The sequence below is a fragment of the Hydra vulgaris genome, chromosome 05 (genome assembly GCF_038396675.1).
Source record: "Hydra vulgaris chromosome 05, alternate assembly HydraT2T_AEP".
Classification (NCBI taxonomy): domain Eukaryota; kingdom Metazoa; phylum Cnidaria; class Hydrozoa; order Anthoathecata; family Hydridae; genus Hydra; species Hydra vulgaris.
In genome coordinates, this window is record NC_088924.1 from 32,552,501 (window position 1) to 32,565,718 (window position 13,218).

At 28.5% G+C, this 13,218-nt stretch overlaps 5 protein-coding genes across 6 annotated transcripts in view; 4 read left to right on the forward strand and 1 right to left on the reverse strand.

The window, feature by feature from the left end:
- Positions 1 to 917, reverse strand: part of LOC100212336 (14-3-3 protein gamma-like) — a 6,473-nt gene extending 5,556 nt beyond the window's left edge. Inside the window, 1 exon segment of the mRNA NM_001287380.1 lies at positions 853 to 917. Within this exon segment, the coding sequence (NP_001274309.1) occupies positions 853 to 917 (65 nt within the window).
- Positions 918 to 2,584: 1,667 nt separating this feature from the next.
- LOC136080327 (zinc finger MYM-type protein 5-like) lies at positions 2,585 to 3,265 on the forward strand. The gene has a single exon (XM_065796944.1). It carries the CDS (start codon positions 2,585 to 2,587, stop codon positions 3,263 to 3,265), a length of 681 nt encoding a protein of 226 aa, XP_065653016.1.
- A 112-nt stretch (positions 3,266 to 3,377) lies between these two features.
- LOC136080328 (zinc finger MYM-type protein 1-like) lies at positions 3,378 to 3,866 on the forward strand. The gene has a single exon (XM_065796945.1). The coding sequence runs from the start codon at positions 3,378 to 3,380 to the stop codon at positions 3,864 to 3,866; it is 489 nt and encodes a 162-aa protein (XP_065653017.1).
- Positions 3,867 to 3,940: 74 nt separating this feature from the next.
- Positions 3,941 to 10,819, forward strand: LOC136080329 (52 kDa repressor of the inhibitor of the protein kinase-like). Its single transcript, XM_065796946.1, has 2 exons — positions 3,941 to 5,020; positions 10,538 to 10,819. The coding sequence occupies exons 1-2, from the start codon at positions 3,941 to 3,943 to the stop codon at positions 10,817 to 10,819; spliced, it is 1,362 nt and encodes a 453-aa protein (XP_065653018.1).
- Positions 10,820 to 11,465: 646 nt separating this feature from the next.
- The window catches only part of LOC101234824 (EF-hand calcium-binding domain-containing protein 5), a 122,062-nt gene continuing 120,309 nt past the window's right edge, over positions 11,466 to 13,218 (forward strand). For both annotated transcript variants that reach the window (XM_065797935.1, XM_065797936.1), the window contains exon 1: positions 11,466 to 11,738. In XM_065797935.1, the coding sequence (XP_065654007.1) occupies positions 11,505 to 11,738 (234 nt within the window). In that variant the 5' untranslated portion in view covers positions 11,466 to 11,504. The remainder of the gene's footprint in view (positions 11,739 to 13,218) is intronic.

Below are 13,218 nucleotides of genomic sequence, written 5' to 3' on the forward strand. Positions count from 1 at the left end.
TAATCCTTACCGTCAATTGATAAATGTACATTTTATCGCTTTAATCCCTATCAGCTAGTCAATGCTTGCAAATTTAACTTAATTAATTGCTGATGATCAATCAATGTAAATAAACTCTAATTAACTTTAGTTGTAAAATATTATTTTCATATTGACAAATAGTAAATAAAAAATTGTTTTCAATAAAATATGTTTAAATTGAATAGATACAATTTGTGTAAAAGTTTGCCTACATTACAAGGGTTGTAATCATTATTAACACAAGTTTTTAATCAAAGTAATACCACTTAACTTTTTTTTTAAACTTTATATCTCAAACAGAACAAACTGTAAGTTTTTTGAAAAGTAGGAAACATTAAAAAAAAAGTACAAAGTAAACAAAAACATTACTAGTATTTGTAAAAGCCAAAAAAAACAAAAACTAAACAAAAACCAAAAGATGTTATGCTATTACATATAAGTATTATAGATAAGTTTAAATTTTTTAACAATTTTTACCTAGTTCTGTTTGAGTTTAGGTGTAGTTTTATATATATGTAATTATATATATATGTAATTATATATATATATATATATATATATATATATATATATATATATATATATATATATATATATATATATATGTATATATATATATATATATATATATATGTATATAAAACTATTTAACTTTTATTGATTTATTAAAAAAAGTAAATAAAAGATATTTCTGTCAATTTTACATAAAATATAACACACGAAAATACACAAATGCGTATATCTATCTTATCATTTTATACAACATATTTCGTCATTTTAACGAATAGCTAAATATTTTTAACAAATAAAACAAGGAAAAGATAGTTATACCTTTCTGCTTGCTCTGCTAATTTAGCTCTTTGGATCAAAATTTCTTTAGAATCTGTTGAAGCCATTTATACTTATATTTAGTTTTAATTTTAATTTTTTAGTGCGAACTTCCGCCTTCCACACCTTTGTTACAGAAAGAAATCGCGTGAAATTTCTTTCTCCAAATTGAAATCATATGTGCCCAACATGATGCTAAACAGATTTAATATGGGCAGTTCCTTTTCTATTTGGGCACCTAAATAAAACGAGATTGACAAAATGATGTCCGATCCGCTACCCCCTCGTCCCCCCACGCTCAATTTTGATTTAAATTTACTATTTTTTTAAAAATTGTATTTTTTTTTTAATGTTAGAAGTAGTTATTCAATATTTGGTACAATTAAAATTGATTTGTGATCTTAAGACACCAGAAAATAATCTGAAAATATTTTTTCTGGTTAGATAAGTAAGGCTTTTGGACGCAACATCAACATAAAAAGCGTTAGTTACTCAAAAAAAAACGATAAAAAGATCGATTGAAGGGCACAGGCAGATTAATTTACTATCTACTTAAAATAAAACTTTTCATAAAATATCAGATAACTTCTAGTTTAATATTTTTAAATAGAAGATTCAAGTTGGGTTGCAAGATCGCCTCTCAAACCGCAAATATTATAATTTACACTCCAGGTAGCACACAAACTTTGTTCAATGAATTCATTTTGATGCATTTTTAAAAAAGTTAAAAAATAAAAAAATAGCTGCTACATTGCTTTGAAAAGGTAATTTTTTCCAAACATTTTATCCAATGAAATTAGGTTTACTATACCTATTTATTAACTAAATTTACTCTTAAATTAACACTTAAACTTAATTTTAAATTTAATCTTAAATTTATTTAAATTTACTTTATCTAACTTAAACTGACTAGTTTAAACAAATCAATAAAACTAAATAAATAAATAAAAATAAAATGCCTCAATTTTTATTTTTTGATATTACGACATCTAAATAACAAGAAGGTAATTGGCTGCCCTGACCTTCATTTTGACATTTGATAATTCGGTCGTGGTCTTTGACTCGAGTCGCTCTGGCTTTTGATGAGGTTTTATATAAATGGTCCCTTGAAACTAAACTTAATAAAGGTTGACCGGGTTCAAATGTTTCCAAAAAATTTAAAATAGATAATTTCATGGTTTTGTAAAAAATGTGAAAGTTGTTTGAACGTTTAAAGTTTATAGTTGGAGGGCTTGTGTTTCCCCTTTTCTTTTTTCTTTTTTACTTAGATCTTTTGCTTTTAAGAAATTTTTAGATATAAACAGTGGCGGATCTATATATGGGCTAATAGGGCTAAAGCCCGGGGCCCCGACCAGTAAGGGGCCCATTTTAGGGAGAAATTTTACATATTATCGTGAATATTCATTTATCAAATGTAAAAGTGGTTAAATAATTAATTTCAAACATAAGTAAGTGTATGTGAAAATTCAAGCGAACGAAAACTAAATTTTAAGAATAGAGAATAAAAATTGTATTGGCATTGTTATCGCTACGATGATGTTCAAATGCTTTTGTATTGAAAAATTGTTAAGTGTCTTTGCGAGCTTTTGTAAAAATAGTGCACCTGCGACTCAGCTTTGAATGATTAAGTTTATTTTTGTGCAAATTCCACTGATTATTTTTCATTCGCTCGGTATTAAAATTATAACATATTAAATAAAATTTATCTAAATTTTATTTCTATATAGGTTTAACGATGACGGGTCGTAAATATAAAAGTGGGTGTCAAAAAAGAAAATTAGCAGAACAGAAGCAAGACGCAATAAAAAAATGTAAAACATTAACCAACTTCTTTTCAGTCCAACCCCAGATCGACGAAACATCTTCAGCTCAAATTAAAGATAAAAATAATGATCAAAATGTTTCAATATTTGAATCATCAGAAATTCAAACATCCCCATACATCGTTGAAATGCCCTCCGAAAATAATTTTTGTGATTTGGGCACATGGCCGGATATATTAAATAGCGATTTCATTAATTTTTGTTTAACCAAAGATACGACATATTTTCAAAATAAGGGTTTCCATAAACGTGATTATGCAGCTTCGTGCAGAATTTCAAAAACACAAAATCGATATTTTTCCGAAGAACTATTTAAAAAACGGCTTAAAAATGCACAGCCAGTGTCAAGAAATTGGATATGTTATTCGAAAATCACTGGAAACATATATTGTTTAATGTGCAAATTATTTTCTATAAACGTACAAGCATTTTCCAAAGGGTTCTCTGATTGGAAACATGGAGAGGAATATGTCATACTCCACGAAAGTTCTACGCTGCACAAGAACGCCGTTATAAATTGGAAAACGCGAAAAGAAAGGAAAAATACAATCGATAAACAATTAATGCAAGAATTAGAATTAAGAATCAGATAAATTTTATAAAATTTTGAAGCGTGTTATTGCTGTTGTTAAGTTTTTGAGTGAACGAGGTTTAGCATTTCGTGGTCACAATGAAACATTTAGTGTTCCAAATAATGGCAATTTTATGGGCTGTTTGGAATTGATTGCTGAATTCGATCCGTTTCTTAAAGAGCACATACAGAAATGTTCAGGAAAAAAACACTCTGTTTCTTACCTAACCAAAACTGTGTATGAAGAAATTATTACATTAATGGCGAAAAAAGTAACAAAAACAATTATAGAGGAAGTCAATTCGACAAAATATTATTCGATTGTTGTTGATTCAACCCCGGATGTGGCGCATGTTGATCAACTCGCTATTATACTAAGATATTGCTATCAAGGTGATGTATTCGAGCGATTTTTAACAATTACCCCAATCACTTCACATACTGGAAAATCTCTACTAAATGTTGTCAAAACAATATTAGATACAAATAATTTGTCCATCAAAAATTGTTGCGGCCAATCATACGACAATGCCGCCAACATGTCAGGCCAATATAACGGCTTAAGGGCACTACTACAGAGAGAAAATCAGTTGGCATTATATACACCGTGTGCAGCACATTAAATCTGATAGGGATAGAACCCGCAAAAGTTGTGCATGAAGTTGTAATATTTTTCGGTACAATTCAGCAATTATTTATGTTTTTTTCAAGTTCTACTAAAAAATGGAATGCAATTACCAACGCTTTAAAATTAAATGAGAAAACGCGCACCCTAAAAAATTTAGGCAAAACCAAATGGTGCAGCCATTATGAAGCTGTTAAAGCTTTAAAAAATAATTATGAAGAAATTTTAACGGTTTTAAAATCAATTGCAAAGGATGACCAAGAAAAAATGGACCAAAGAGAAGAAGCGAAGACATTATTTTCAAAAATGACTTCATTGGAAAATGGAATTTTGGTTATTTTTTGGGAACAAGTTCTGGAAAGAATTAATAAAGTAACTAAAAAATTACAGACAGCCGGACTAGATTTGTTAGACGCTTTCGCTCTTCTTTCATCACTTGAAGGATTCATTAAAGAAAAAAGAAACAATATCGACACCGAATTGACCCAATACGAGATATTAGCAAAAACTTTGACTAATTACCTTAGTTCGGAATATAAAGATAAAAGAAAAAGAATACTAAGATACTCAGACGCTACAACAGGGTGTGGGAGCAACTTAACAGGGAAAAACAAAGTTAAAATTGAAATCTTAAAAGTCGTTTTAGACGAATTTCAAAATGAATTTCAAAAAAGAAAAAAAATATACAAGGAAAATTCTGAGAATTTTAAATTTTTATTTGATATTGGAAACAAGAAAACAAAAATAATAGATGAATCCAGTATGCAGAATGCATGTAAGTTTTATAAAGAGGATATTGAAGATTTTGCCACGCTGAAAAACGAATGCATTCATTTTAAAGAATATATTAACATAATTGTAGTTAACGAACAAAGCCAAATTAATTGTGCTGAATTTTTAAAAATAATTTATGACAAACACCTTATCGATACATTTCCGAATTTGTACACAGTAATGAAAATTTTCCTTACAATGCCTATAACCAATTGTGAAGCAGAAAGATCATTTTCCAGAATGAGCTATATTAAAAATAAGCAAAGAAATACAATGAGTGATGACAGATTGGCTGATTTAATGCTTCTATCCATAGAACATAAAATTACAAAGTCATTAAACTACGATGAGGTTATAAAGGAATATGCCCTATTAAAGGTTGGAAAACTGCGTCATTAAAAATCTTAAAATTAAATAACTTGTGTTTGTTATGAATTTATTATGCTTAAATATTTACGATATTTGTGATTGTTAATGAATAGGAATAATAATAATAAAAACAATTAATCTTTAATATTGTCTTTCATTTTATTTAAATAATGAACCGAAAATCAATTAATCGCATAATCAATTAAAAATCTTTATTCGTGTAGGGCTAGGGCCCCTTGCTATTTTTAAGCCCTGGGCCCCCAAAAAGCTAGATCCGCCACTGGATATAAAAGACCTTTGTTGAGAAATTAACGATTGACGTGCTCCTCCATTTTGAAAACCGTGTTGTCGACCCTGAGAGTATACTTTTATTTGTAATACTTTAACAAAAAAATGTTCACAAACATAAAAAAACATGCTTTAGCACTTGGGCTTCTGGAACTTTGATTTACTTATTGAACAGCCCTCATTCTTAGAGGTATAGAAGCAACAAGAGATTAATTTGGCATTATTATATGACACCACGATTTCATTATGGCTTTTCTCCGATCTGCTTGTTAGGCTGGGTTCTGTTTAGAAGCTATTGCTTTCAATTTTACCCAACGGTTTTCGATGAAATTTAAATAGGGTTTTAGGTGTAAACCAGCAAGAAAGTTGACAGTGATTGCACCCCAATTTTTCATTGCTGAAAACTGCATTTCAAAATATGCAACGTATTGGGGATTAAAACAAGAGTTTGGTGGCAAACATTGAATTAGTGTGCTGCAAACTGCGCTTCGTCTTAGAACATTTTGCCACATTTTAACAATCCAATTCTTGTACTCTTTGCAAAATTTGAGGTAACCACAAATATTTTTTTGAGAAATTTAAATAGTACCGACACTAACATTTACACTAGGAGGCAGTTAAGTAAGAGTTTGTGAGTTAGAAATCTTTTTGTCCTTCACGGCCAAATAGTGAATTATGTTGTTGGTTTTTTGAGTATAATTCTTAGTATTCCACAGTATTTTCCATAATGCATCTTCAAACGTCCTTCAATCATTCGTTCAGACTCGTCGTCTTCCATAAAATGCTGTATACATTTAGAAACCTGTATCCATACTATAAGATAATTATGATTGATAGAATGGTTTATGTATATGAAAATAATGGCCACACACAATTTTAATGCTACAAGAGTATAATTACAAAGACTGATTCTCTGACTCTCACTACTTATTATATAACTTGCTGTAGTTACTACTTGGTATAAAATTATATACTTGGATAACCTCGAATCAATATTTGATCTTAATAATTAAAAAAAAAATTTTTAAAACAGAATAATAACTGTTTTAAAAATTTTTTAGCATCAAAATAAATAAAATTTATTAGTATCAAAATAAATAAAATTTATATATGTAAATGGTTGTTAAAAACAAACGCAACAAACGCCCATGAACTTAATATTCATTAAGCATGCGTAAAATGTATATATTTCTTTGGCTTTTTAGCTTACCCAGTAGTTTTTCTTTTATTTCCAGTTTAATTAGAGACCAGAAAAAAAGTTCTTTTATTTTATTAATTAGAGACCAGATAAAAGATTCACTTTGAATATTCAAAACTGTTCCAAAATTTGTTCACCAAGTCATCTAACATTTATTACACTGGTCACTGATTCCTTGATTCCGTAACGCTGTAATTACTATTTAGCGGTTAATTATAAAAATAAAAATAAATTATTTTCAAGCGCTTAATATAATCAATAAGTTTAAATATCATCATCCAATCAAACATTTTAATATTGGTTTAGACGTAATTAAAAAAAAAAAAAAATCAAAAAATTCACTTTACAAAGTAAATAACCGTTTATTTAACTACAAATATATAATATGTTTTATATCTGTACGGTTTCGAATAAATTTTAAATAATTTTTTTTTTAAATAACCTTAATTTTAAATATATATATATATATATATATATATATATATATATATATATATATATATATATATATATATATATATATATATACAGTACAAAACGAGTGCAACCATATAATGCTAATTTAGTTTCTTTATATAAAAGTGCTGCATTTTTTCAATCTAGAGAAATAACTATGTAAATATATAAATAACTGTTTAGAGACAAAGTTCTTCAAGTTTTATTCATCACAAAGTTCATTATTTGTACACGAAAATTAATAAGTTAATCAAAAGTATTAAAAAAGGTTGATTTCTTTCTGGACAAAACAAGTGCAACTTGACAAAATGTTGACCAAGCTGTATTTTGCTATCAATATTTCGTGGCGAATCCTTTGTTGTCGATCACAGCCTTGCATCTTCGAGGCATAGATTCGATCAGGTGATCAATGAAACTTTGTGGAATCGCTGCCCAGGCCTTTTAGATTTGTTCAAACAGTTGATCCTTATTACGAACACCTTCACGATTAATTCTGCGGTTGACGATACCCACAGGTTCTCGATAGGGTTGAGATCCGGAGATTGAGGCGGCCAATCCATCACCGATAGGTGGTTGTCTTGAAACCACTGCTTGCCTACTTTTGCAGTGTGTTTCGGATCGTTGTTTTGCTGAAAAACCCATTTTATTGGCATATTCCATTCAGCATGAGGTAACATAACATCTTTCAGGATATTTTTATACATGAAACGGTCCATTATTTCATCGTTTCGATGTGTTGGACCTAGACCGTTAGCAGAAAAACACTCCCAGACCATTACATTGCCTCCACCATGCTTCACGGTCTTATGGCAGTAACGTAAATCGAGGCATTTTCCGGCCGGTCGACGTACACGGCAAATGCCATCGCTCCCAATGATGTTGAACTTTGATTCATCACTGAACAGGACAGTTCGCCATTTCTGCACATTCCAGTCAATATGAGATGTAGCAAACAGTAGTCTTTTCTTCTGATTTTTTAGTGAAATCAGCGGTTTCTTTGCAGGGCGTCGAAAAAACAATCCGGCTTCAACAGCACGTCGTCTGATTGTTCAGTCCGATACAGGCAGCTCTAATTGCTTTTGTATCTCGACTGATGATATCCAGAGATCCTTCTTGACGGATCTGACGATCATAGAATTTTCTCTAGAAGTGGTGGAACGCGGTCTTCCACCTTTGTTATCTGTTGCCAACTTCCCAGTAGAACGATATTTGGAACATAGTCTTGATACGGTCCATTTTTTCACACGATATTTATTACAAATACTTTTTTGTGACATTCCACTTACGTAATCGCCAATAATTTTCTTTCTTAGTTCCAATCCAAGACTGTCGGGAGCCATTTTTGCACTTGAATTCATAAAAATAATAAAAATAAATAATCACGCTTCTCAAGGCTTACCGTGTTACATTTACCTTGTGATGATACAATAATGCTCTCTGGAACACAACGTCTTGGTTGGATGTGGACTGTATTGATGTAATGAAACACTTGTTGTATTTGACTTCTTGTATTGATGTTCTTCGATAAAACACTTTTATAAAACTCACTTCGATAAACTGTCTTGATAATACTGACTGATTGACTTCCATATACTGACTGAATTACATGTCGATTTAAATGTCTCTTATATAGTAAAATGAACCTGTGTGAACCTGTTCTGGAAGATTCTAGATGCTTCTTTTCGATGCTTCTGGATGCGTCCGGATGCTTCTGAATGTTTCTGGATATTTCTGGATGCTAATGGATGCTTCCAGATGCTTCTTCTGGAAACTTCTGGAAGCTTCTGCATGCTTCTGGAAACTTCTGGAAACTTCTGGATACTTCCTTTAATTATTAAAAAACTTCCGTGACGTTGACACGGACCAGACTTAAGAAAATGAAACAAACCAAAAAAGTTGCACTTGTTTTGTCCGCTGCAAAATGGCACTTGTTAACGAAATTCTGCCTGTGTGCTGTCACCTGTCAGCTGATTGCTCATGTCATGGCATGCTATGACTCCAGACTCCTGAACTGTTTGCTGTGGTAGTATAGTTCGTTTCGTTTTTAAGACATGTAAAATTAGGAAAACTTTTTAGCATTGTTCGATGTTGGTTGCAAATGTTTTGTCCAATACTGTATATATATATTTTAACAGTTATTATATTGATCTCAAATGAAACTTAGATTTTAAACTAATCTTAAACTATAGCTAATACCAAAATTACATAGTTATTATTGAAAACAACCTTCATTAAAATTTAATAAAAGTTGTTTTCAATAATAATCATGTAATTTTGGTATTAGCTATATAAATATTGTATATATTGAATTTAATTTTTAATACAATTCTTTGTCTATAATTTTAGAAGTTGTCATTCACATCCCAGTGTAATTTAAGGTTGTTTGTCATTTCAGTAAAGTAAAATCAAAACTCAAAACTTTGCTTCTTTATATTTATGTCAATTCAGAGGCGTCTCGAGGGAAGGGGAGGGGGCGTTGGATGGTATCTAGCCCCCTACGAAATTTATTATTCTGCAAATTGGACACTGGAGTCGACAAAAACGTATCTTTAGTTGGCAGTCGACAAATGTCGGCCAACAAGGACCTTTTACTTAAAAAAAATTTTCTAGGCCTTAGTCAGCAAAAAACAGATATGTCACTCTCCCTTTATGATTTTGGGACGGCCCTTTGTCAATTATATATATACTTTGACAGAGATAATATCTGGTATTAGTACGATAATAATCTTGTTAACATTATTATGTTAACATCATACCGTTTTCCAAGTTTTCAAATTCAGGAATTCAATTTGCAATTTTTCAAATCCTTGCAAATTCATTTAAATCCAGATAATCAATTTGAAAAACATGCTTTGACGGCAAGTTTAACGACACTTTTTCCGCGACACCCAATTTTTGTTAAGTCAATTTAAGATTTAGTCGCGTTTATTTGGCCTTGGGTCGTTTTTGATTTATTTTTTGTCGTTTTTGATTTACTACTAAGTTTTATTTTTTCTCCTTTTATTTCCTGATTTCAATAAGAACTGATTGCTTTAAAAGTTCTTGAACATGTAAAGAGTTATGAACTATAAAATTTAAATCAAAAATAATGTTTCAGAAAAAAAAAAAAAAAAAAAGAAGAAAAATCGTAATATTATTGTTATTATTATTATTACTACTACTGATATTAACATTTTGTAAAGTTTATTATTATCTCTTTATTATAATTAACTTAGTCTTTAGTGTTTGCACAACAACAATAGCAACAACAACAATAACAACAACAGCAACAACAACAAAAACAACAAAAAAAAACAACAACGACAACAACAGCAAAAACAAATGCAAACACTCATATATATATATATATATATATATATATATATATATATATATATATATATATATATATATATATATATATATATATGTATTGCTCATATTTATTGCTAAATAATGTAAATGGTAATAATGTGAACATGCTACAAGATTTTTAAAATTGAGCTAAAGTATATGAAGGTGTAATAATTATAAATTTTTGAATATTCTTCTTCTAATTTGTGAGTTTATAATTTATGATCAATGCTTTAAATATATTTTTTCAGCTAAAGTTTGAAAAAGTTATGGATCGTTACAATATTCACAGTCAAACTGAGCATCTACAGTCAAAATATGTTGGTACCGGTCATGCAGACACTACAAAATTTGAATGGCTTGTAAATCAACACCGTGACAGTGTTGCATCTTTTATAGGACATAATAACATGCTAGATTATTTCTCAATTGTTGAAAATGAAAGTAGAGCTCGTGTTAAGTTTAATATGCTAAAGAAAATGTTACAACCTTGCGGTAAACCTACTGAAAAACCTGAATGGGAGCAAAACTAAGTTTTTTAAACTAATGACTTTACCTCATGAGTTCAAAGTCATTATTGATATAAATAAACGTGAACATAAATATCTTATTTATTGTAATTTAGAAAAATATGCTTTCAAATTATTAAAAACTTTTTTTTTTGTGTAACTAACTTTAATCCAGACCCTTTTTCGGAACAACAAAAAAAAATAAATAATAAAAATAGAAAAAAAACTAAAATGTTTTTCTGTTGTAATAAATCTAAAGTACATTTTAGGCGCACATGAAACATGATAATATCATATTGAAATTAGTGATAATATATTAGTTGTAATGTATTACAACAAAACTTGTTTATTTTTTTTCATTATTTTTTTTTTAAAAAAAATTTTAGATTTTATTTTAGATAGGTATTTAAAAAACAACAAGCAGGCCTTAAAATAAGGTGTAGATATCTAGTATCTTAAATTAAAAGTTAGACTATTTTGTTTTAAATATTTACTATTAGACAATAATCGTAAACTGCAGCTTTATTTCTTTGTTAGTATGTGATTTTCTGCATTTACATTTTTTTTAAAACAAGACTTATTTTGTATTGATTCATTTTGGTATTGACTGGTATTATTTGATATTGAATTATTTTGGTATTAATTCTTATTTTTGAATGTTTTATGTTTTCTTAAGATTAAAGTATTTATTAGATACACAAATTTAATAATGACAGAAGTATCATTTTTAAATAAAATATATGCAGAAAAGTCAGAAAAACAAGATGTTAATGAAATAAGTTTATACCTGAAAGAAGAAAATGGAAAAACAGTTGAACATGAAATCAAGAATTTGAAATTTATAGAGAAAACTTATTCAAATGCAAAACATGAAATTACAGAGTTAATTATACGTATAACATCATTTGATAGTTTAGTTATTGATTGGTTAGAAGAACAATCGGTATATATATATATATATATATATATATATATATATATATATATATATATATATATATATATATATATATATATATATATTTATATATAAATGCAGTATTAAATTCACAATGATAACGTTATACAAAAGCAATAAGTTGCGGGGGCTTAAGTAGATTGACTATCTTATAGCTTGTTGCTGCAAAGGAGTGCTGCTAAATCAACTAAGGGTTTGCCATGGGGGTTTGGCATGTTTGCCAATTTTTTCCTTCTTTATTCTTTGTTTTTTTTTATTCTTTTTCTAAAAAATTATGTTTTTACAGCGCAAAAATGATATTAGGAAATTGCATCCATATCTATAAATTAAGTGTGTGTGTATATATATATATATATATATATATACTTGTTTCTCTGCCCAGTAGCCTGTCAAGGTTTGTGTTACAGAGTTATAGAGTTGAGAGAGGGTTATAACCACAAGTAGCCTCCTTATCTGTAGTGGCCTTCTCGGCCTTGGGGAGGTCAATTATGTATATATATATATATATATATATATATATATATATATATATATATATATATATACATAATTTTTTTTTAAAAAACAATAATAATGGCTAGAAAGCTTTTATTAATTAATATTGTTTCTGTTTTTGTTTTATCAAAATATATTTTTAAAACATGCGTGGAATGTTGCTGCATTGACTATCTTATACCCTGCTGCTACAAGGGAGTGCTGCCTCATAACTATATAATAACAAATTCTTACTAGTTCTTTTTATCTTTATAGTATATAGCATTTTCAGAAAAAGAATATAAAAAACAAAGAATAATGAAAAAAAAAATTGCTATATATATGTATATATTTATATGTATATATATATATATATATATATATATATATATATATATATATATATATATATATATATATATATATATATATATATATATTTAAACAACTTTAAAAATTATTCTATACGATAGAGTGCTCAATGTTCTTAAAAGAACAGAGCAATTTATATTATTAGAAAATCACTTAACAAAATTTTTTTCCATTTAACACTGTGTTTCATCAACAAAGATTCATCAGAAATGAATGATCAAATTAATAAAACTTCAATTTATACCAAAAATTAAATTTCAGGAAGTTGCAAATGTCTTAACTACTGTAAATTTTCACACATTTGTGGAATTTGCTGACACTATTATAACATTTTTTATAATGAAACATTTTTGCTATATGGGGGTTAATTTGGTTCAACCCCCCATATAGCAAAAATGTTTCTACTAACATAGGAAAAGTGTTTTTAAAATTGGTCGATAAGCATTTCCTGCGATCTAATAAATTACATAAAATTTTTAATCGAAATACAAATAAAGTTAGCTACAGTTGCACAAAAAATATGGAAAGAATTATAAAAGGTCACAATAAGGCTTTGTTAAACAAAAAAGAAATTCTAAATGAAAAAACTACAGAAAATTGTAATTGTAAACAAAAAATC

What these genes read in the sequence shown, in the direction of transcription:
- LOC136080327 (XM_065796944.1), top strand. Translation starts at nt 2,585, where the DNA reads ATGACGGGTCGTAAATATAAAAGTGGGTGTCAAAAAAGAAAATTAGCA.
- LOC136080329 (XM_065796946.1), top strand. Translation starts at nt 3,941, where the DNA reads ATGTTTTTTTCAAGTTCTACTAAAAAATGGAATGCAATTACCAACGCT. An exon ending in AGGAATATGCCCTATTAAAG is followed by an intron (nt 5,021 to 10,537) that starts GTTGGAAAACTG and finishes ATATTTTTTCAG; the next exon opens with CTAAAGTTTGAAAAAGTTAT.
- LOC136080328 (XM_065796945.1), top strand. Translation starts at nt 3,378, where the DNA reads ATGGGCTGTTTGGAATTGATTGCTGAATTCGATCCGTTTCTTAAAGAG.